The 23,920-nt window shown below is 37.9% G+C and overlaps 6 protein-coding genes across 7 annotated transcripts; 4 read left to right on the plus strand and 2 right to left on the minus strand.

Moving 5' to 3' along the window:
* Positions 1-647: 647 nt before the first annotated feature.
* LOC101295209 (zinc transporter ZTP29-like) lies at positions 648-5,467 on the minus strand. Its single transcript, XM_004295146.1, has 12 exons — positions 5,166-5,467; positions 4,558-4,616; positions 4,187-4,279; positions 3,995-4,084; positions 3,780-3,861; positions 3,299-3,354; positions 2,698-2,754; positions 2,576-2,616; positions 2,087-2,154; positions 1,523-1,579; positions 1,313-1,430; positions 648-1,054 (listed from the first exon to the last, which is right to left on the minus strand). Exons 1-12 carry the CDS (start codon positions 5,227-5,229, stop codon positions 1,009-1,011), a joined length of 831 nt encoding a protein of 276 aa, XP_004295194.1. The 5' UTR covers positions 5,230-5,467; the 3' UTR covers positions 648-1,008.
* A 3,114-nt stretch (positions 5,468-8,581) lies between these two features.
* Positions 8,582-9,636, plus strand: LOC101295790 (cytochrome c-type biogenesis protein CcmE-like). Its single transcript, XM_004295148.1, has one exon. The coding sequence runs from the start codon at positions 8,582-8,584 to the stop codon at positions 9,404-9,406; it is 825 nt and encodes a 274-aa protein (XP_004295196.1). The 3' UTR covers positions 9,407-9,636.
* A 3,333-nt stretch (positions 9,637-12,969) lies between these two features.
* Positions 12,970-13,606, plus strand: LOC101297710. Its single transcript, XM_004295154.1, has one exon. It carries the CDS (start codon positions 13,080-13,082, stop codon positions 13,458-13,460), a length of 381 nt encoding a protein of 126 aa, XP_004295202.1. The 5' UTR covers positions 12,970-13,079; the 3' UTR covers positions 13,461-13,606.
* A 1,406-nt stretch (positions 13,607-15,012) lies between these two features.
* On the plus strand, positions 15,013-15,571 carry LOC101299071. Its single transcript, XM_004295157.1, has one exon. It carries the CDS (start codon positions 15,132-15,134, stop codon positions 15,387-15,389), a length of 258 nt encoding a protein of 85 aa, XP_004295205.1. The 5' UTR covers positions 15,013-15,131; the 3' UTR covers positions 15,390-15,571.
* Positions 15,572-18,076: 2,505 nt separating this feature from the next.
* Positions 18,077-20,172, plus strand: LOC101296646 (zinc finger A20 and AN1 domain-containing stress-associated protein 8-like). 2 transcript variants are annotated; one of them, XM_004295150.1, is made up of 3 exons: positions 18,077-18,180; positions 18,330-18,411; positions 19,198-20,172. In XM_004295150.1, the coding sequence occupies exon 3, from the start codon at positions 19,213-19,215 to the stop codon at positions 19,792-19,794; it is 582 nt and encodes a 193-aa protein (XP_004295198.1). In that variant the 5' UTR covers positions 18,077-18,180; positions 18,330-18,411; positions 19,198-19,212; the 3' UTR covers positions 19,795-20,172. The 2 variants fall into 2 exon arrangements, with proteins under 2 accessions (XP_004295198.1, XP_004295199.1); XM_004295151.1 differs by lacking the exon at positions 18,077-18,180 and having other exon boundaries at positions 18,339-18,381.
* An 834-nt stretch (positions 20,173-21,006) lies between these two features.
* On the minus strand, positions 21,007-23,495 carry LOC101297127 (protein slowmo homolog 2-like). The gene is made up of 2 exons (XM_004295152.1): positions 23,389-23,495; positions 21,007-21,746 (listed from the first exon to the last, which is right to left on the minus strand). The coding sequence occupies exon 2, from the start codon at positions 21,730-21,732 to the stop codon at positions 21,175-21,177; it is 558 nt and encodes a 185-aa protein (XP_004295200.1). The 5' UTR covers positions 21,733-21,746; positions 23,389-23,495; the 3' UTR covers positions 21,007-21,174.
* Positions 23,496-23,920: the final 425 nt, after the last annotated feature.

Raw genomic sequence — 23,920 nt, forward strand, 5'->3', positions numbered from 1 at the left:
ATGGTAGGAATTTCGCCTATCAAAGTAGTCACATAGAGATTTGCTTCGTACTTTTTGAAGTGACTTCCGAGAGTCGAAATTTAGGATTTTGAGGGGCGGCGGTGTTCTCCCACCGGAGAGAGTGCTCATTGTGGTCCAGCAAGGTTGCGGTGCAGTTCTTTTGGTTAGTGAAGATCGTGAGGGTGACAAGGAGCTTTGTTGACGTACTTGTGTTGCAGTGACGGCTTTTGAGTGGCAGTTTTGAGGTTCAAAGCGGCCCCATGAGTGGTGGTGAAGGGGCATACTGCCTGGTCGAACGCTAGTGGGCGTTGGACTGGGCCTCTTCAATCAATCCCTTTTCTTTTTCAATTAGTTTGGCCCGAACTAGCATTTTGGAGGTAGTCTGCTTTCTTCCTTGCCCTATTTCTGTCCTCTGAATATTACCGTCATATTGTGTTTTAATGTTTCAAAACATACACCAATTGAGGTCTTAAACGTCTAAGGAATTAATATAGTAGTTCCTCTGGGATAGGGTAAGGTGACAGTTAGGTAGAATAAGATGTCTGCTTTTGCAGCTTCTTGTGTGCTCCACTCTGCTTTTGGAGCAAAAACCTCAGAAATATAGCTGCATACTTATTTATAGTTTTATACCTGGGAAACAATTTATATGAATCTCTTGGTAAGTGCAAGAAAGTGTATTCAAATAGTTGTCGTAAGTCTTGTTACACTGTTTTAGGACTTTTATCAGCTCCATCAAATCAAATGCAAATAAGAACGAAAAAGAGACTGAAGTTGATTGAAGAAGTCGAGTCTCATACACTAATCACTTTACATTTGATTGCAATGTTTCTAGGATCTTAAATATGATCAATCTGCTATCTTTCCGCAACTGTAATCTCCTCTAGGCCGAAACCGAATCGAATGTATTACAGCTATTCAGTGCCAATTACAATAAGTGGGCACCGGTTGAGGACTATCATGCATGGCAGTACATAAATGTACAACCCTAAAATAGCAAATGGAATACAGCTACAAGCTCATTTCTGCAGGTAAGCTGATTTCAAGGAAGTATAGGCTGCAAAACAGGCAAAATGGGAGTAACATAAGCAAAACTCAAGAAATTTCTTAACTTTTAGTACCTGTTTCACGTTTGTCTACAAGAAGTTCAGAATCAAAATTGAATTGCCAATTTAGTTATATATCTTTCTAATAGCTATAGTTACTATCTGGCAAAGACATAGACACGTTTCCAATTCCACTAAATCAAAGAAAACCAGAAACAGAAGTTTTACACAGTCGAATGATAAGATAGTATGTCAAGATTTGGTATTACCTTGCAGACATGAAAGCCATTCCCAAAAACACAGCCTTGATAGCTTGCTTCTGCCCTGCATAATCAAATGCCAAGGGCAGCATCTCATGCAGAGTTAGGAAAGCCATCACTCCACCAACTGCACCACAGCAAAAATACAGACGAACTGAAATTGTCACATAAAGTACCGTTTACTAATTGAGATATTGAACAACCGTTAACGTTTCAAACCTGCTCCCAGAAGGCCTTCAAGAATTTCTGGATTCAAGCTGCTAGGGAATAGATAGGCTGCATCATTAGCACACATCATGAACCCATAGCAGATCAAAATGTTCCATCTATTAGAGAGACCCTAATAGATTATTGATTCTATACATATAAATAGCAACGCTCTTATAATATTAATCCATATTGAAGTTGAAGAGATTAATTGGAGTAATCGTTGAGATAGAGTTGTTACAATCTTTTCAACAACAAGAGTGATTACAACTTTCCAACAGTAAAGTTCATTGAAAAAACGTAGTAGTAACATATATTGCAAATCTCCAGGTTGTCTGCTTTATATAGATAAACAGATTCAAAACTTGGGGGAGAGTAACTGGCACAGTATTTGAATATTATAAGTGCACCATGAATCTTTTTCAAATTCAGGTGGGGCCTAATTAAGTAAATAACTCAACTTCTGAACACAGCAATATCCTGATAAATTTGAAACTTTCAATGGTGTAAACCCACATTTGGTATAACAATTGTAAAAGAAAGAAATCTGAAGGTTTCTTTTATCAGATGACATACCTACTATTATAACACCCAAAGGCTCAGCAAAACCAGAAAGTGTCGCCAATTTGAACGCCTGCCATTTGCTGAAACATGTAGAAAACCCACCATTTAACAATTTAGGTATAAATGATTTTCTGTTCATTGATAGAAATTCATATAGTATATAGTAACATTAGACTTGTGAGATTGTTATTGACTTGGAAAGTGAATAAGCTTAGAAGTCATGTCCACAAATGGACACCAAAGTTGCTTTAACCACAAAACCTCTGCCTATATAGAACAATGACAGAAATACTGGCCCACTTCCAAAATTCACCACTGCCTTCTACTGTTCTACATCACCACCACACCACTTCTACATCAACACCACCATCAATCCTCTACCCCCCCCCAACTCCACTTTTAACAATCACCTCAACTATCATTTTCACCCCCTACTACCTTTTTCAAACATATTTTATGCTCTTTTTTATTGAACTAGATGATGGCTGCATAATTTCTCACCTCTGTGTTGCAAAGTAGACAGGAAGTGCAACAGCAACTCCCTAGAAAAGAGAAACTTGTCACTAGATAATAAATCTACAACGGTGTAAGCCAGAAATATAAAAACTATTTAGAGAATATACCTCTGGGATATTGTGTAAGGCAATGGCCAAAGCCAAATTGACACCAACACGGAGGCCCTGCAAGAAATATAGAACAAGCAGAAATTACACATGAACAATTAGCATCAGAGCGATTTTAGTTCTCAAATAGATATCTTTTGCATACTCTTTTCAGGATATGGCTTAAAATAGCATGCTATACTAATGAGCAGATCGGCCATTAATATGCAATTTCATGTTTTCAGTAGTACAAATTCAAAAAGTGTCAAGAAAAGAGTAGAGCATATAAACCAGGACTTAAAGCATCTAAACAAGTTAAAATTGTTTTGGCAAGAAATGTAAGGTAGTATTCATCAGAGTTCCCAGGTTACACTGCAGCATCAGAAGATAGACTAAGGTGACTTGCTTAAAAAGCTACAGGCTAGCACCAATTATATGATTCCACGAAGACTATTAAAGGGTTCATATGACTAGTGATTACACGTTAAGCAGATGGTCAGGTAAACCACATTTATGTTCAACAATGTTAAAATACAAAATGTTTGTGTTAAGAAAATAGGGTAAGGAATTTAAAACAGAAGAAATTGAGTCTACACCAAAAATGATATAACTGCAGGGGTACCTTCATTGATCCAAGGAACACTGCCATTCCTTCAGGAAAGTTGTGCAAACTTATGCCTGAAACATCATAATATTCACATTAGAGGGGATGAACCACAGAAAATATTCATATTGCTCAAGCATTTTCTCGGAACCTATAACCAAAGGTATTAAAATTTAAACTCCAAAAAATTAAAAAGTACGTCACAAAACTATTGAAACCTCATAAAGCACAAAGATGATGCAAAACTCCCTTGAGCCTTGGAGTGGGATGGAGGGGGCATGTCATAGGTTCTATTTTTTATCTATAAGGAAAGAACCAAAAGGAAAAAGACACAAAGCACACACAAAAAAAAGGCTTCCTTTTTTCCATTAAAAGTACCAAATTTTGATTTTGACCGCAAATATATATACCTTTGAAATGCAACAGTTAACTAACTTCTTATTACACAGGTAACTTTATTGTTCTGCAAGGTAGAATTACCATCTCAAAACAGTCATACCTATTGCTGTAACAATACCACTGTATAAAACTTGACGGCGATGCTTCTTCAGAGTGTCTTTTCCCCCTTCATCCCCGCCTTTCTGTTGTTAAGCATATAGTGCATAATGTCACAGTCAGTCAAACATTCCTTCAGTCTGGTACAAGTATAATCCCCAATCATATGAAAAGTTATTTGGAAAATGCTACATCAGAAGTAGAAAAGATCATGAATACCTTTTTACTTTTCACATCTGAACTAGGAGCAAGTGATGGTTCAGGTATAAAATTGGCGATTATGGCAAAGAATATGACACCACCGAAAAACTGCACCACCAAGTATTTCAAATATTTCAAATCTAATAGAAAAATTGAACAATTCATGTACTGAAATACAAATCAGATAAAAACTTGAAGTACATGGCTTACCCATAAGTTGGCTTTTAAAAATCCAATTGAGTTTATAGCATTGTGAGCCAAATCTAGGAATGATATGCTTAGCATCAGACCTGCAGCAAAACCCTGTAGTGAACATATAGATGTTTAGATAAGATCTTGCTGTGCTTATGCACATCCTGACTATACATCAAGACCAAAGGAACAAAATACTATCACAAATATGTCTTCAATTGTCTGATGCATAGCGTGAGATTTTTGGCAGACTAAACATATTGGTGACATGTAAACGTTTGCGGAAGAGTAGAGTAAATCGTAAACAACCAGATGAGTTCATTATTTAAAGGCGAGATTTTCTGCATCAATGTAATTCAGAAAATGCTAAAACTTTCAAAAATGAGTACCTGTAAAAGCCCAAGCATCTTCAAATTGGGAGCCTCATTGAGAATTACGAAAAGAGCACCTGTTCCGTTCCAAGATTAATAATTAGTCTCCAGAACACAAGCTGATCAACATAATTTAGGTAAACATCAGAAACTACTTAATCCCTAAAGACCCAGAAATCACAAGTCTAGAAAACAGTGGAAACACAATCCAAACATCACCTTCATTATAAATTACACCACTTAAACCCAAAGTTTGCAACTTTAGGTGAACAGAAGCTGATCAACATAGTTTAGGACGCCTAAAGAACCAAAAATAATAAGTCTAGAAAACACTGGAAACACAATCCCAACATCACCTTCATTACAAATCACACCACTTAAACCCAAAGTTCGAAACTTTACCCGAAATTTCCAAATTCTAAAAGCTTCTTATTTCAAACACTGAAGCAGAAAAATCACCAATACCAGCCCCCTATCTATCTTAAACTCAACAAGACAAACCAAGATAGAAACTTTAAGCAAAACCAACATAAACAACAATACCCAGAACCGAATTTGGAGAATCAAACACAAGAACAACAAAATGGACAGCTAAAATTCCAAAATGCTCAATTGGGTAAACTCACCCAGAGAAGTACTCAATCCACCCACAAGTGAGAGTGCGAGAGCCACCAAGACCTGAGAATCCATGGAGGGCTTGGTGGGGGTTGAAAAGAGTGTGACTAAGGAAACACTTGGGTAAAGACTAGAAAATAAAAATGGCAAACTACTCCGAGGTAAGTATATATAGAGGGAGGAGAGGAAATGGGAGAGGGAATCTGGGTTTGTTTTATAGTAGAAGAAAGAGATGTTTGAAAGGGTGTTCCAAGCAAGTGTAAGATGGTGCAACCAAGTTTCCTTGTTTAGGGATGGAGTCTTGTACCTAACTTTGTATATCCTCAATTCATAATCCCCAAGATTGTATACTCATAGGGGATGGTAGTCTAAGTACGCTACGAATCATGCCTCAATTACCCAACACTGAAAATATAATTGATGATGAAGAAAGAAAAGGTTATAAAAGAAAACAAATCTTTTTATTTATTTATTTATGGGTAATACTATTAACACATCATATTTTTTGTTATCCACACAGCTCATATGTTTTCCTATCACTACAATTTTGATTGTATTTATACAACTGTCTCTTAAAATTGCTTTATAATTGGCTCGCATCATAAAGGTGGTGTGAATAACAAAATATGATGTGTTAATAACAACATTATTTATGATGATGATGATAATGACATTGTGCCCTGTATGATATATGGAGCATTTTTCTATGGTTGGATCGATTGGTTTAAACATATTTAACGCAAATGTAATGAGGCAACACACATGTTAACTAGGAAAACGTTTTGGTTTCTTGTATTTCAAGTTTGGGTAAAGAATGTATCATTTGATTGATACATGCAACTGACATAGCACAGATAATAGAAAATTATGCTGCAAACGCTACTCGTTAAAGAACTTGCACACATTTAGAAATGAAGGAGGCAATGAAGACCATTTTCAAATCATGTTCTTCCTTTAAGTAAGAATTATTGGTTCTCAGTGCTGGATCATTGTCATGAGCGAAAGCTATTAAGTTCTCACATGTTTGGCAAGGCTGATGCAAGATAGAGATTCAGGTCGGAGTAAAATAAAAAGTGGCTGATAATATAGTTTACTGTCTAACCTCTTTTCTGGCCGGGTTTATATATCTATAGAGATTTAGATCGGAGTAAAATAAAAGCATTGAAATTGTTCATGGGAGTTTATCTAAGACGATCGAGTTCATAATGGATTAGATCATCAAGCACCATTACTATATAAAACTGCAGTGGTTTATAGTGGGATTAGCTAGCTAATCAATTCTATGCTTTCAGTTTAAGATTCGAAAGATAAATATATAACGACTGTGTGTGGTATGGTTGCTAGTGATCATGGATTAGGTGCTAATTAACAAAAGCAAATACATAGTAAGGTATCTAATTACGAGATGACGAATCAATCATATTAATTCATGTAATGCCCTGTACGTTCACCATTTTAACTAAAGTTCAACAAGAAATGGCTTAGGGATTGAATCATATACAGCATTCAAAATTAATGAATGAACACATTTGTCATTCGTCTCTGATGGCAATGATTAATGTGTTCTTCAACAGCATGAGAAGAATGTGATTTTCCAGCAGTTTAGTGCTAAATCGCACAGAAGAAAGACTAAGTTTTTTGTTTGTGAAAATCAACGATGAAGGTTTTTGGCAAGTCAATCGTAACATAACAGTGATAGCACCATAAGTCTGTCTATAACTGGAGGTATTAATCTGAGAGCATTCAACAAATTGAGATATTGGAGAAAATGAAAATCAATGGAGTGAACTTGCATGTCTTGAAGAGAAAAGTTAATCTTTCTTGCACATTTCTTTCTGTTGATAATAGAATAGGTTAATTAATTTTTATTGAATGATGCAAATTAAAGTTTAGATTCACTTTGCTTGCCAACCTTTGATCGACTTGCTCGATGGATGTTACTTTGCTTACTCTTTACCTAATTTTGTAGTTAGGACCTTAATAAAAATGTTTGTGGAGCAGGAAAAAAATGGCCAACTTCTTACTTTCGAAACCTTAATAGAGGGCAGAAATGTCATATGAGCTATTTTTTTCTAATTTTATTTCTGTCTTTAGTTTTTTTTTCTTTGTCATATGACATTATTTACGATAATCTCATAGTAATCAACACAAAGCATAATAACTGTTGGCCGAGTCCACGTAATAAACACATAGTTTCTAGACCACATAATAAACACATAGTTTCATAAACCGCTTATAACTTTCTCAAAACGGCGCACATAGATTTTGAAAAAACCGTTTTCTAGAACAATCGAGTGGATCTATAAATGAGACAACTCGGTTGGATGTCAAATTGTTCAGGGTGGTTCTCTAAATTGCTCAAGAGATTAGTCTCTAAAAAACTTGAGGCTTGATGATGAGGTCTCGAAAGGTGACGAACAAGAGAAATATGATATATATCCGTACAAAATATGATTTATTGTTATCATCGAATTGATGTTTTACCAGATGGTATATCTATTTCTCTATAATCGATTCATATGTATATATTTCTCATTTTATATGATTTTCATGTTGTTTTGTTTGGTTATATAACTGACTTGACAATTTCATGTAGGATCAACAACAGGGGAATATGGCTTCATGCCTGTATGTGACCTCAAGGCCTCTCACTCTCTCAGTCGTGAAGGTGTTTGAGGATAAATTGAGGTCATGGAGATCGCTCATGTCCAAGTCGGAGAGGGTTTTCCCTTTCAAGCAAGAGCAACGAACATGATGTGAGCCATCTCCTTTTCTCGGTTCTCTTTCTTCGCCTTTCGTATTCTTTGGCGTAAGAAGGTCTCATGCATGATTCACCATCTTTCATGTCTTCTCCATCTCCAACAAGACTAGATGTCGATTAGCAGCGTCTCAATCCTCAAGCTTCAGTTTTGATTAAAATGAAGAGTCGAAGACTTTTCTATGTTGTTCGTCTGTTCCAATCATTAAATTTTCTCCTTATTTATTGATTCAAAAATATAACATCTAATGAAAATTGTAGTTGTGAAATTTTCTGAAAAATTTCTCCTTGTAATACTTCAACAAATTTATGTCTTCATATCTGTGTAATGATTGATGTTAGTCCATTGTATAATGAGTTGGCTTAGTTTGAGAGAAAATTGGAATTTTTGATTCGAAAAAAATATTCCACAAAATAGAAAAAAAAAAAAAGAAAAAAAAAGAAAAGAAAAGAAAAGAATGAAGAGCAATATTTTTTGTGTAAATAAAAGTTGCTAGTACCGGAAAGCCCAAAATCTTGGCCCTGAAGTACTAAACTGATCCGGTCCAGGGTTTTTAAAGACTCTTCTAGTTTTCTCAAATTACCTTCATATCCCTCCTGACCAAAACCTTTCTTCTCCGACTATCTGCTTCCTGCTTCCTTCTCACCAAACCCCAAATCCGGACCCAAATGGCCACGCGCCTCGCTCTCCGCCTCAAATCCCACCTCCTCCGCCGCGCAACCGCTCTCCCCTCTTCCCTCCTCCACCGCCGTCCCTACACCAAATCCTCGCCGTTGATCTTCTCCTCACTCTCTCATGCCCATCCACAGCCGCTCCCGCTTCCTCTCCGATCCTTCACGCTCCGCTTCCTCTCCACCGCCTCCCGCCGCGGCCCGGCCCGGCCCAAGCCCGTCGACATCGGGGCCCGGGCCCGCCAGCTCCAGGCCCGCCGCCTCTGGACCTACGCCCTCACCTTCAGCTGCATCGCCGGCTTCATCGTCATCGTCCTCAACAGCTTCCAGGACCAGCTCGTCTTCTACGTCACCCCCACCGACGCGCTCGAAAAGTACGCCACAAACCCTAGCAAGAGCAAGTTCCGCCTCGGCGGCCTCGTCCTCGAAGGCAGCGTCGTCCAGCCGGCCTCGTCGCCGGAGATGGAGTTCGTCATCACCGATCTGATGACCGATATCCTGGTCCGGTACAAAGGCTCGTTGCCGGATTTGTTCCGGGAGGGGCACTCCGTCGTGGTGGAGGGGTTTGTGAAGCCTTTTACCGACGAAATTCGCAGGGAGGTGTCGACGAAAAGCGTCTCCGGGAAGGCCAGGACGGGAGATTGTTATTTTTCGGCGACTGAGGTTTTGGCCAAGCACGATGAGAAGTATATGCCCGGGGAAGTTGCGGCGGCTCTCGAGAAGAATAAGAAGAAGCTTGCGGAGGAGGCAAAGGCCGGTGGTGAAGGTGGAGCAGAATCGGAGACCAATGCCGGTGGTGGAGCACTAGTTAAGAGCTCTTAGATTGGGGTATGAGTTTAAATTTGGTGATATTTCATTTTTGTGTAGCATATATAGGTTGATTGGCGAAAAGGGTTATTATACTTGGATAGTTGGAAAATTGAGTTAATGATTAACTTTTAGGTTGAGGTAATAGGCATTGGAGTTGAGGAAGAGAGATAACATTTTGGAAGTTTCGAGTCTTTAAATGTTCCAGTTTTGTTGTTGTAGCATGTTATCATTGCTGAATTCTACTGTGTTCGGTTCAGTTTAGTAACAAATAAGGCCATTAATTGGGAATGGCAAAGTCGATTGAAATTTTTGGCACATTTTCTATGTGATACTGGCCTCAGCCTTGAGATTTGCATCAGTGAATTATGTTCACTTTGAATTCTGTGGTGTAATTTTGAATAAGATGCATCATTCATCTGTTATGAGTTGAAATAGTTTGTTATCTGGGTGAAGCATTTGTGTTACGTTATGATGAATTGTTTACACCATCTTGGATCAGAGCAATTAGACTACGGTACGTACATGAAGGTTATAAATTTGGTTCTTATGTACCCTGCGTCCTACCTCTTGTGGAATATGCACCATTGCATTGGTATTGAGGAAGACAGTTTGTGGCTTTGAGGGTTCCAATTGTATTGTTGTATGGTTGTATTGATATCTCATATGGTCAATTACTCAATTTAGTGACAGATAATGCCAGTGGGAATGCTGTAACAATTGAAATGCCTGGCAGGTATTTTATTTGATGCGTATGCATTAGATGGTACTTATGAGTTATGATTTTAACAGGCTGTTTACTGAGACTGTTGCGTTTAGTGTGAAATCAGTTGAATGTCCATCTTTTGAAGCCAGATTCTTCCCTATGTTAAATTTCATGACCTATTCTGAACCTACAGCTTTCAATACACTGAAGATGATTGGTTAGATATTACACATTAATATCAGAATCAAGATTGGAATTTCCTGCTAGACATCTTGTCATGTTTGATTTCTCTTGTGAAATCTTCATGTTTGAGAACTTAGTGCCTTTTTAGTTAGTGAGGTTCAGCCATTTAGATACCAGTGTGTTGGTTAGTATTCCACATGAAAGTAAGGACGAACATATAGATAATGCAGTTTATGTGGGATGATTCATTGATATGCCTTGTTTGTATGTTGAATGCTTTATAAGTGATTGTCATTCGGTTGTGGCTACCTTTCTGCTCAGTCACTTCTTTTCCTTTCCTTTGTAGATGGTGAATGCTTTCTGTATGAACTGTTGTGAACTCTCTGAAAGTATTATCAGATTTATAGCTGCTTCTTTATGTCATTGAATTGTGAATTATGCTGAACAATCTTACATAAGCTTAGCCTTGAATTTTGAATTTACTTTGCAGGATGTTGTTATAAACATTTGATTAATTAATTTGGATTATTATTGAGGCTTGTGTTCTCTTTTGTGGCTATCAAAATATGGGTGCCAAATATGAAATCCAGAAAAGGCAAACTCATCTGATCAGACTAGGATATTTATAATGTAACAAGGCAATATAACATCCATAACAAATGATTAGGGCATATTGAAGAATAGCAAATTAATACAGTTTCAAATACATGATGCAGCAGAGGACCTTCAGAAAGAATAGAAAAGATAATCCATAGTGATTATATTCATATAAATAGTAGCCTCAAAATCGAATTTCTCTATTGCCAAAGCAGTGCAAGCAGAGAGAGGAACAGCGACGAGTACACAAACACGCCAGAAAATGTCGCCGGAACTCCAGCTCCAACGTCCGGCGAAGGTGCTGGAGCAAGTGCGTCCTCTGCTGTGACAGAGACGAATACCACGGCCAACACCATCAGAAACAGAGCCTTGCAAATGTAAACGCGAGCCATTTCTAGACAGATGGAAGGAGACGAAATGGAGAATGCAGAAGAGTGAAGGAAGAAGAAGAAGATGGTGTGATATTGCACCAGAGACTGGTTAAGTATTTATAGGCCTTCAAATTTGATTTTCTTTCTTCTTTCTTGTGTTAATTGAAATTCAAGTTCAAAAGGTCGGGTAACGTTTCTCTGCCGTTTACGTCTGGTGGGGCCCTGATAAAAGAAGACGATATGCCAGCCGTTTGTTGTTTTCCGTAGACCTACCAACGGCTCTCTTGGTCGGTCAGTTTGGGTTTTGCATTGGACCTGCAGCTAAAGCTTCGTTGTCTTTCTGGAAAGTGTGAGATTTATACAGTTTAATGGTGTGGTTTAAGATGAATGATGATGATCAGAGATGTTGATTTTGGGATCACTGGAATTGCCCACTGTTTTGATGTTGTTTTTGATCACATAAAAGGTTAGCTATGGCATTCCGAAATTAAACGGCATCAAGAAATGAGAGATTTGAATTTCAGAATCTTATGTGTAAGAAACATGTAATTGTTCAATAACACAAACAATGTATCTTAGGAGAAAAACAAATGTGATCAACACGATTTTGTGGCCAAGGTTGAACCATGTTGCTCGAGTTGCATTATAAGTAATCTAGATACAAGAACAAAATATAAGCATGGGAATAAATAAACAAATGAAAATTTAGTAATCCACAATCTAATATGAAAGTCAGAAAATAAAATAAAAGCTTACTCTCTACTGACTCAATAAGCAAAGTAGTTGCGTGACTTGGGTCATTACAAGCGCATATTCTTACAATAAGGTATAATACTTAAATAATGGTTAAGTTTATTGTGTCAAAGAAGATGAGATTTCACGTGCATTGTAGTGTAATGACAACAATATTCTCGATCAAACCCTGACATTTAATCTTATTAAACATATCCCGATTCAATATGGACAACTATTGTTTAAGTTTAACGTTGTTGAACTAGAGCTTAAGATGCTCCAAATGCAGTTCAATACAGCTAACTATGGTTAATATATTGGGGTTATTGTGATCCTCAACGGCTTAACCTTACAGATGGTCTATGGGTTAACGAATTTTTCTATAAACGAGAAACAAGAAAAATGCTCTAAACGGGGGAAAAAATAATTCAATATATACAGTTAGCTATGGTTAATTAGACTTTGGTAGTGTTTTTTAAACTCATCTGTTGTGCAGTGTTGCATGGCATACATACACTAATAGGAACAATTGTACGTGCTTTGTACGGGGTGTTGAGGTGCTATGTTAATTTGTCTTGAAAGCAAACCTGTATAGTAGAACTTTCCGTTCGTTTTTTCTCTTTTATGGTATACGTTACTTTGACACCTCTGGATTTATTTTTATTTTTTGATACGGACACCTTTGGATTTGGCATCCTAGGTTTACAACCAAATCCATCATCACTGGTCCTAAACACTCTTACCAATCACCTTGTAATGTCATTTTGACATTCTTAGCAATTTGTTGCACCCTTCTAGCCTCGCAAGGGGTTGCTCATGTAAACTAACACAGGTGGACAACCCTTCCTCATTTCCCTACAAATCGAACAAACCAAAACCACAGAAATCTTGAAACCCCTAAACCAAACGTAACATAGTCGTTCCAATTATAGTCAAAAACCTCCACAACTATAGCTATATATACATGCCATCCCCGGCCCATTTTCCTCAGGACGCAGTTGCAAATAACACACAAGGCACAAACAATCAAAGCGTGTGATCGGTTGGCACATCCTCTCTTAAGAGTTTTCCCGTCAATCGATCACATACAAATATCACCATGGACATGAAGAAGGTTGCCTTTGCCGTCCTTGTTGCCGCCGTCTGCATGACCGCAGTCATGGCCGCCAGTAAGCCGCCACAACCTAAGGCAGTTGTAGATGTTCCCCCCAAGACCGGTGATGCCCCTGCCCCGGCTCCTAAGGAAGCTAAAGCTTCCGGCGACACCACTCCTAGTCCTTCCCCTGTTACCGAGGAGGGTCCTGTCACCTCTACTGGTAGCGCCGAATCTGGTTCGAATTCTATCACCACCCTTCCTGGTGATGCTCCTAACAGCCCTATCACTACAGAGGCACCTGCACCTGCACCTTCCTCCGCTAACACCCTAGTTGGGTCCTTGGCCGGAGCTTCACTCGTGTCTTTCTTGGCCCTTTACATGTAAATGAGTACTCAATCAATACTAGAGGAAGGAGGATAGGGGATGAAGGCTATAGGTCTTGTTTGGGTTTAAACACATAATGCAGTCCTCCAGTTTTATATTAATTACAGTTTACCTTCTGAATTATGATGGCATTTTCCAATTCATACATAAGTTCATCATTTTCATTTGTGTACCAGAATTTAGCTCCATTAACAAACTTTCATACCTGCCTTGGTCAGCTTGTTGATGTGTCAAACTGTCGATTAATTAACTTTTGAGGTTACAATTAACTGTTTCGATGGCCACGGCCAGATAAAAGAATATGTAAAAAAGAGAATTATATAAAAATTTAAAATCTATTAATATATCATACTTACTTCCCGAGAATTAGTTATGGTTATGGAAGCCAAACGAAAGAAAAGAACATCACGTACAAATGAAGTCATGAAAGGTAGAACGAGGAATACAAGATTCTCGTGTAAGGTTTTGCGTGTGGAGCCTTATATTTATGTTTGAATCTCGTTGACGTTAAATCTAATCTATTAGTAATGATAAAGAAAAAAAGGAAACGTTTTAAGATGATTTCTCAACATAGATTAGATCAGTCTGTGAACCTAAAAGTTTGAGAAAAATTATAGTTTCAATAAATAAAATATAGAATGAGGTTTAGATCAAGACAATGTCTTTAATCAGTTTAATGTCTCGAATGATCTTGAGCAGTATCCAAGAGGGGCTAATCATTCTATTAACATCATATATTACCAGTTCATTATACATCATACATCATTCTATCCCTTAATCATTTAGCAACACCCAACAAAAATTCATGGTTTCTGAAAACATATCCTTTTGCAACCAAGTTCCCTCCAACCGAGCATTAAAATTAATCTTGATGTGCCTATCCAGAGCAGAGACCCCCACCTTATGATGGTAGTAGTGGTTTAGTTAACTCTCTCCTCAACAACATCATCAATGAACTGGATATTTCTTTATTGGACTGGCAGACCCGCTAGATAGAATGAGACAACCATTGAGGGTTAATTGGACTGCTTGTGATCCACAACCTTAATTAAGAGGATTCTAGGGTTGGGGATCCTTATTCTTTTGTGTCAACTCAATACGTACATGTCTACCGGTTAATTTTTATAATCCATTGGTTTTGTCTATTATTAATACAATTGACCTAGCTTCCTAGAAAAATAACATGTCGCGTACACCATAGTTTGATATCTTGTCTTTCTAATCTACATTATATTTTCTGAAAATTCTGATAACAAAGTAGCAAGAGGTACATTTTCTACTTTTCTAAGCATCGGACGTTGTATTCGTGTGTAGGTGATTTTGACATTGTTGATTAGTTTGTTGCATATGCACCCATATAAGGCGTAATTGGCAAGGCGTTGTTCATGCAGATTCATACGCACGGACAACCCTAGCTTCCTCATTTCACAACAAACTCGAACAAACCAGAACCACATAATCTTCAAATCCCGCAACTGAATCATTCCAATAATAGCCAAAACCCTCCATAACTATAGCTATATATACCTTCCATCCCCACCCCATTTTCCTCAGGACGCATTTGCAGAATAACCCACAAAGGCAAAAACAATCCAACACCCGTGTGATCGGTTGACACATTCTCTCTTAAGAGCTTTCCCGTCGACCGATCGCATACACATATCAATCATCATGGACATGAAGAAGATTGCCTTTGTCGTCCTTGTCGCCGCCGTCTGTATGTCCGCAGTTATGGCGGCCGTGCCCAAGTCCAAGGCAGGTGCAAATCCCTTAACCGCGACAGTTGGTGCCGCTGCCCCGGCTCCTGACGCAGCAGCCCCTGCTCCTGACTCATCTGCACCTGCACCTGCAGCTTCCTCCGCCAACACCGTAGTTGGTTCCTTGGCCGGAGCTGCGTTCGTGTCCTTCTTGGCCCTTTACGTCCAGTAAGTGACTCAATCAACACTAGAGGTTTGAAGGAGAAGGAGATGAAGGCTAACAATTTATTTGGGGTTAAACACATGTGTAGTCCTCCATTTGTATGCATGCATGTCTTATTTTCAGGGTGTGTGCGTGTGAATCGTGTGATATGTACCCCAATAAATGAATCAAAATAGTTTTTCGCGTGCGAATATGGATTGTTCTTGGATTTATTTTCATCATTTTTCAGTCCCGTAATTATGATTCTTGTAATAATCACACAAAATAAAACCACGAGCACAAAATGAGTGAATTTATATCTTGCGACTACCACCATTGCCACCATTCCAACAGCATCTCTATTCAGGTATAACACAACAGCATCAATGCAGGAGCGATCATTACAGATTGATTGCCTCTCTCCAACTCCACCCATTTATCTTTGTAAAACATACATGTCATTTAGCTTCTGTATCAAACTCATTCACAACATAAGAATTTTTTTATAATTTACCGACTGAAGGCCTAGCCTGCATTGATCCCATAAGAAAGGTAGAAAAATTGTTTGGCGTTACGTCTTGATCGAGGTCCTGATGTGAGCTTGAGCTTCTCTGTTTGTGAGTTGTTTTGTGCCTTGACAGCCTTTAGTATTCGGTTAACATTTTCGAATGCCACAAAAACATTATGAAGCTGCCACTAGAAAAGCAGAAAAGAAATCACGCAGAGTAGCAGTTTAACAAGCAAGGCATGCAATAGAACATAGTTAAGATCATGTGCACACCAAATGAGTGAAATTGTATGTCATTCTTCTCGTGCTAAAACAACGATTATTGGCGTGAAAATGTTCTATTTTAGTGATTGATCTAAGGTGGAATATGTCGACTTGTCAAGAGAAGTGGGACTTTGGACGCTTAGAGGTGGACGGATGGAGCAAATGCATATCAAATACATCAATCGGAGTGTTACAAAAATCCTCTAAAACAAAATGCAGCAAATTGAGATATTGGTGCAAGCTAAAGTTGTGACACGTGAATTTTCAATGTTTAAATATAAGGTGATACTGGATAGCCAAATCTACAAAATCATCCATCGTTTTCAAGATTCTTGTAAAAACAATATATAAGAACAATATATGTGCATAAATATACAGCTAATTAAAATCCCATTTCTAGAGGAATTTTTTTCAAGAGATTTTAGATATACTGTAAATGCAAACCAATCAAAACAAAGCCACAAGCAGAATGAGCTAGTCTACTGGTGTTACAGAAACTTTGTAGCTGCTGACACTCAAAGCCACAAATTGTAGCATGCACAAGTTAGCCTAAGACATGCAATAGATATATTATCAGAATCATGTATATATGTTGTAGTTAATCAAATATTTTGCAGTAATTATATACCCACTATATAGTAAATATATATATACTGTATAGACTAAAAAATTCACCATATGAATGCTTGTGATCTCCTTGACCATCTTCAGTTCTTCATAGTCCATAGTACTTTTCAGCAAGGAAATTAGAAGTATAGGAACACCTTAAAAGGGTATCATGCAAAGCGATGATTGCTAGAAGTTCAGAAATATATACATTGATTTCAGTATATACAGATCAGAACAGCAGCACTGCTTCAAAAGTTCAAAGCTTTACCTACATAGCCATCAAAATTTATTTTATATACATGCTTTTGGTTATTTTAAACTACACAAAAAGATTTGAAAATTAAAAGAGAAAAGATTTGATTCTTGAGACAAAAGTAAAGAACTAAAGGAGAAAGAAAAGAGTCTAGTGTTTGACAGATTTTCAAACCTTGGTTTCCATTTTGCTTGCGTTTTGAGATTCCATGGATATCATTAGTAGCATGTGGTTGATATGTCACATTGCCACACTAACCATATGATCATTCGTAGGTTATCGATCAAAGATTGGTCACGTATTGTACTAGACACAATTGTCACATTAACATATCCGAGTAAACTTAACAAATTCTGAAAACATTGTTCAACCTGCAGAGGTAGAGTTTGGTTAGAAAATTGAATATGTAATGAATAGAGGCAAAGAATACTTATAAACAGACAAGATATACATAATATCTTTGCCTAGAAAGAGAAGGTGATGAACTTCAACGAATGTCGATGAGATTATACATTTTTCGTATCATTCTATCAGTCTAGCTAAGAGCAATCAGATTAATTTTTAATCGAACCCAATTGATGATTTCTTACGCGTAAAGTTCTAAAATTTCTCATTTAGAGCCGATTAATCCCCGCCTACGCGTTAGACGGTACTTTTCCATTTCAGTCTAGAGAGCAAGAAAAACCGATTAATCCCTCAATCAACCTTTTTAGGCGTTAGTCACCAACTATTCGTCCGACTAGCGCCTAACGTTTTTTAAAACATTGTTTACGCGTGATATATTTTCTTTCGATTTGACATAAACCATACATGTAAAGTCCTATTTTCGATAAAAGGACGTGTAATATAATGTACGGGTGTGAGGCTAGTTCTTGAGATCAATAATGTTAAGCATAGTCAACCAAATGACTAATCACAACATTAGCATTGTGATTAACCCACCACTACACCTACCTTCACCAAAGCTCTCCCCATAAACTTCGTAAAACCGTTAATACCACCTCAAAAGAGGGACAAAAGAGGAAATTGGCGGGTAATAGATACAGCCAATAACCAGCCGACGCGTCGCCCCTGAATTGGGAAATGGTCATTAAATTGCTAAGAGAGGAGCGTCGCGCAGATTGAAAAACAGAGAAACACGTCTCTCTTCTCTCTCCTCTCGACGATCTAAAATCTGCTTTGCTAGGGTTAGGGTTTTTGAATTTTTTTTTTTTTTCAATTTATTTCTTCTGATTGGCTCAAATTTCGCGTCTTTTGGTTTTGGGTTTTGTTGGGTTTGATTTTAATTTCTCGATTGCTGTACTAATTTGTGTTTTTGGTTGATTTTGGTGAACAGGGGAGGCCCTTCTGTCCGATGCGATTCTGAGCTTGGGGGATCGGTTTCGGAGGTTTAATTTCAAATAATCTTTATTTACAGTGTAAGGTTTTGTGTGCATCTGTTTTTTTTTTCCTTTTATTTTCTTATAAATTTTACAGCTGATTAAAGTTTGCGTTTTTGGTTAATTGGAGCTGATTGGGGCTTCCTGGGTGTTGAAATTCATCGTTTTGGGGGTTTAGTATGGATTAACTGGTTCGCTTTTCGGGTTTTCGATAACAATTGAAAGTCAATGTCAGTATACAATAGTCTGTGAAATCATAGCAGTCTCTAATTGACTAGAAATTTCAGTATAGAGCTTAGAAGGAAGGTTTCCGAGTGTTCTAGTAATTGATTGGTGTTATTTAGTTGGTGGGTGTTCAGGTAGCTCAAGTATAAGGCTTGGCACCCTTTAGTGTCCAGAAAGTCCTCCATCGCACCCTTAGTTTACAGATAGCATTATTGTGTGTGCATGTCGTAATGGATTACTGCAATAATCCATGTTTTAAATAGTTGAACATCTTGAATGTTGTCAATGATGACTTAGAAATAGCATTTTGGTTCTTTGTATAGCTTATTGGATTACTGTATTGGTCCTATGCATATTTGATTTGAACACCTTTGAACATTGTTAGGGGTGGTCTATGTTTTGATAACTTGTGTGTATATGTGCTTATGTATTACTGGAACCAACCGTGGCTGAATATATGAACCCCTCTGAATGTTAGCCTGTAATAACTTAGCTATCTCTTTATCTGGTTGGAAATATATTAAGATCTATGGTGCTATTTTTTCCTTGGTTTCTGGAGGGTTTGCAAGAGATTTAACAACTATTACCTTTTATTGACAGTTGTGAGTTGATAAGATGGACCACGAAGAGACTGGATGTCAAGCTGCTCCTGAAGGTCCTATATTGTGTGTAAACAGTTGTGGGTTCTTTGGAAGTGCGGCTACTATGAATATGTGTTCGAAGTGCCATAAGGACATGATGATGAAACAAGAGCAGGCTAAGCTTGCTGCATCATCCATCGGGAGTATTGTCAATGGAACATCAAGCAGCCACGGGAAGGAACCTGTTGCTGCTAATCCAGCGGACCCAAAAACTATCTTTATGAACTCAGCCGTTGCATTTAGGTCGGAATATGACTCTCCTTCCCCCTTCTCTTTTGGGCCCTCAGAGAGTGCTGTGGCAAAGCCTGACCCAGAATCATTTACTTTTGGGTCAGGGAAAAACGATGAGCCAAAGCCGGAGGGCCCGAAGCGCTGCACTACCTGCAACAAGCGGGTGGGTTTAACAGGATTCAATTGTCGCTGTGGTGACCTTTTCTGTGCAGTACATCGTTATTCGGACAAACATGACTGCCCCTATGATTATCGTACTGCTGGTCGTGATGCCATTGCGAAAGCCAATCCTGTTGTCAAAGCTGAGAAGCTTGACAAAATCTAAAATCAATCGAGTGGAGATGTTTCATTCTGAAAATTGATGCTTGTCTTCATTCAGGAGATGGTTTCAACGTCTGCTGTGTTTACCTTATCATGTGATCTTATTATGTTATACCTATTGGGAGGCATGGCGGTTTGGACTTTGAAGAACTCTGTATTTGTTATTATTGGGAGGAACTTTATATGTTGCTCCAGTGTTTCATGTTGTAGTCTGTGTTGGTTTGGTGGTCATGGTTAATGGGTCATAATGTATGTGTCTATGTTCTGTTAATATGGGATATCTTTCTCTCTTGTATTACTTTCTGGTTGAAATTCCGAGATGTGTACAACAATGGCTGGTATTGTATATTATCTGTTTTCATGCATATTTTATATTCTTGGAAGCTTTCTACCATAGTCGATTTTGAGTGATTTAAACTTTGATTTCAACAGAAGCAGTCAGTTCTGGACTTCTGGACTTCTGGCACCATTGGATTTTAAGCTTGGGATTTTTTTGGTACCGAACGCATGGTTTTTATTACTATGATTCCAGTGTGTCTTCCCCGGATGTGTTCCTATGTTGTTCTGGACACTTTGAAAGGCTCCTAACGAGGGAATGTTGCATTGAGAGAGTTATTGGCTATAGGGAGAGCTTGGAATGTAATTGTCTTTTTGTCCTCAGTTTTGGAGAACTTGGCATGTGATTGTCTCTCTACTCCTAATGTACAAGTCGGCCTTGGTCAGCGTCAGTTTAACCCATTGAATCCGATATAACCTAACGAATCAGTTTTACTTGTATAGAAAGCAATATCATAAAATAAAGAATTAAATTCAGTTTACTCCCTTATGGTTTGGGGTAACTTCATGTTAGTCTCTACACTTTTATTTTCATCAGTTTACCCCTTGAACTCTTCAATTTCTGTCTGCCGTGCCCAAATTCTCATATTCCGTTTGAATTGACCTTTAATTATCAGCAGTTAAGGTTTGATCTGGACATATAAGGTCCGATTTGCCCAAATTCTAGATACTGGCCTCACAGTTAAGGTTAAAATTATCAGCAGTTAACGTCCGATTTGGACAGAATATAGGACATTTGGTCACGCTTGAGGAAAATTCAAAAGTTTGAGGGGTAAACTGATGAAATTGAAAGTATAGGGATTAACATGAAGTTACTCCCATGAGTTTGGGGGTAAACTGAATTTAATTCTAAAATAAATGCAGTAGAAGGCAACATTTTGTTGTATCAAAACTTCAACCAAGTGATTCAAGGTTAATAATTCTCCACAGTTCTACAATCTTGCGTTCACCACAGTTCTACAATCTTGCGTTCATTACTTCATTTATTGTTTCTACTTTGAAACAGCACAAAAGTCCTACAATCTAGTAATACAAAAATCCAGTCAGATCAGGCAGACATCCCCCTCGATTCTGCTTCAAGATACTTGCATATTCTCTCCATAACCTCCCTACCCTTGGCACTGTTCTGCACAAACTTTTCAGCACACTTTTGCTCAACCTTTTCTGCCATTGACGCCAATGCTGATAATGGCTTGATCCGGATACTAGTCTCTTGGCGGCAGATTGTCCATTCATCAGGATTTGCTGGGTGAGGATCATATCTGATCTTCTCATCCACCTCAATGAACTTTTCAAGACTGATATTGTGGGTGCTGAGTTGCATTGATCGCGCTTTTGCATCCACAACTGTTGATTCAACACAATGGCATACATCCTGGCGAACAATTCTGCGAATGAACCATGGTCCTGGGGTATTGACAGTGATAGCACGCGTGGTGTAAAGCTTTCCAGAACTAGGATCCAGCTTGTGGTTGAGAGTGTCGACTTCAAGGATATGAGACAATGTGCGTTTATTTTCAGGGTCAGCAAATTTTTTCCATGATGCTGAAGTTACCCGCTCCCATGGGTGCTTGTATGTGTACTCTTGGGCATATGCTTTCACCATGATTTTGTTTGTTACTGTAGCAGATGGGAGAATTTTAGATCAGTTCAGAAAGAAAGATTAATATCTTGGGAACAATACACAACAATACACATAGTAAAAAAAAGGTTTCAGTCAGGAAAGAAACACGGCAATCCAAAGCATAAGGTAAAATATTTCTATACTGTTTTTGTTTGCACCCAAAAGAAATTTATTTTATAGGAAAAGAGAAGTACGTTAACATAACTCATACCCACATGTCAGCTCATCATATTGCACAAGACTGCAGTGAGTTTGAGTGTTTGAATGCACAAATCTAGAACAGCTTAGGAGGAGAACTAATACCCAACATTGCTACTCTAACCACAACCAAAACAGAAAATCTATCACTGCATATGGATATCTAATAACACACCAAGCATCCATTAGACACCACGAATTGAAAGTAGGTAGAAACTATGTGATAATCATGTAGTCATCAAGTTTTCCTACATTTTATCTGGGGGGTGGGTGTTGGTTGTCTCAATGCTTCACTTATTCACCAAATTGTTCGTGATATGTGTATCAGTGTATGGAGTACCCGATAAAATGGTAGCTAGTAACTAACTAAAATAACTATAGTAACCAATAGGTAGTTCATGTGCAATCCTTCATGGTGAAAGGACAATAATATGACATCAAAAAACTTCACCAAACATATCCAAATGTTAGACCACGGATGGGATTAAGAATAGGAGAATATAAAATTTTACAAATACACAAAATTGGTTCGTTCATAATAGCATGTATAGTGCAAAGTAAAAAGGGAGACATCGACTAAAATAACATGTAACCAATTGCTAGATAACAGAAGAACAACGATCTACAATTCAGATTGCCAAAATGTTTTATTTATTGTTTCAGTGCCGGATAAACTATTAAGCTTAGCAAATTAAACAATTATGTAATAAGAGGAGCTTCGACTTCTAGAGGGACACAAGATGATACGAGGGTCTTTGATTTCTACAGGAGCTCCTGTCTTGCAACTTAAGGTAATAGAGTGCTGTTCACACATATAAGAGCACAAGCGGATCAATGCAGCCAACTGACAAAAACGTGAGAGCAGCAAGAAGCTTTTCTCCTCTCAACCTTAAGACTACTAATCTAAATTTAGAGCTTCGGATACAACTGTTACAAGACATACTTCTCCAGTATCAATAAGTGAAACACTTGTTCAGCTGCTAAATGGCGAATAACTTAACATGTTTTTCAATAAGTGAAACACTTGTTCACCCCACAAACCATATTATCAACCCATTTATCCTAACAAACTCTAAAACAACAGTGAAATATGCAAACTTTCGAAACCCAAAATGGGTCCTAGAAAATCCTAATCCCAGACGAAACAGCATTCAGCTCAAGCACATGTGAAACCCAACAGGTTTCTTCCTTATGTAAACAACAATTCAGTCGCATAAGTTCACACCACATCTAAACCCAATCAATATTTCAATTACAGATACACTTGTAAACCCATAACAAAACAAATAAACGAAATAAACCACCAATTTCTACAAAAATTTTCAATCTTTCATCAAAATCAATCCAATCAAAACACAGAGAAGAAAACAAAGCAAAGCAAAAGATAACCCAGATGGAAAAACGAGCTAAAAACATAAAATGAAAGGTAGGAGAGCTGACCTCAAGAGAGAATTAATGAAAGCCAACAGATCTGGGAGACGGAGAGAAAGAGAGCAACAGGCTTAGGGAGCAATGTTTTTTCTTTTTTGGTTCTTTTTCTGGACTGTACTAAAATTGACCGCGCTCTTAAATTTCTTGGGGAAGAGGTGATTGTAACAGGGTAGATTCCTAGTATTGTGGCATCTGGCATCTGATGAGGATGTTTAAGTCATTAGTCAAAGTGAAGGGGGCCTTGTCCAAGTGTTGCCTTAGGCCCAAATCTACCATCTATCTGTCTTTAAGAATAAGTCCATTCTTTGGGTCTTCGTTAGGAAGATATGGGTTTTGGGCGAGACTTGGATCTCCACGTAACAGTGATTTTAGGCTGCAGTTTTCACCCACGATTTCTGTTTCTGGGTCGCCACGTGACAGTGACTGTTTATTGAAATTTATATTAGATATTTTGAATGTGAATAATGATTTTATGTGTTAATAAAATTATGAATAATGTATTGAAATTAAAAAAAAGAAGACATCTATATTTATTTATTTA

This window comes from Fragaria vesca, linkage group LG3, assembly GCF_000184155.1.
Source record: "Fragaria vesca subsp. vesca linkage group LG3, FraVesHawaii_1.0, whole genome shotgun sequence".
Lineage (NCBI taxonomy): Eukaryota > Viridiplantae > Streptophyta > Magnoliopsida > Rosales > Rosaceae > Fragaria > Fragaria vesca.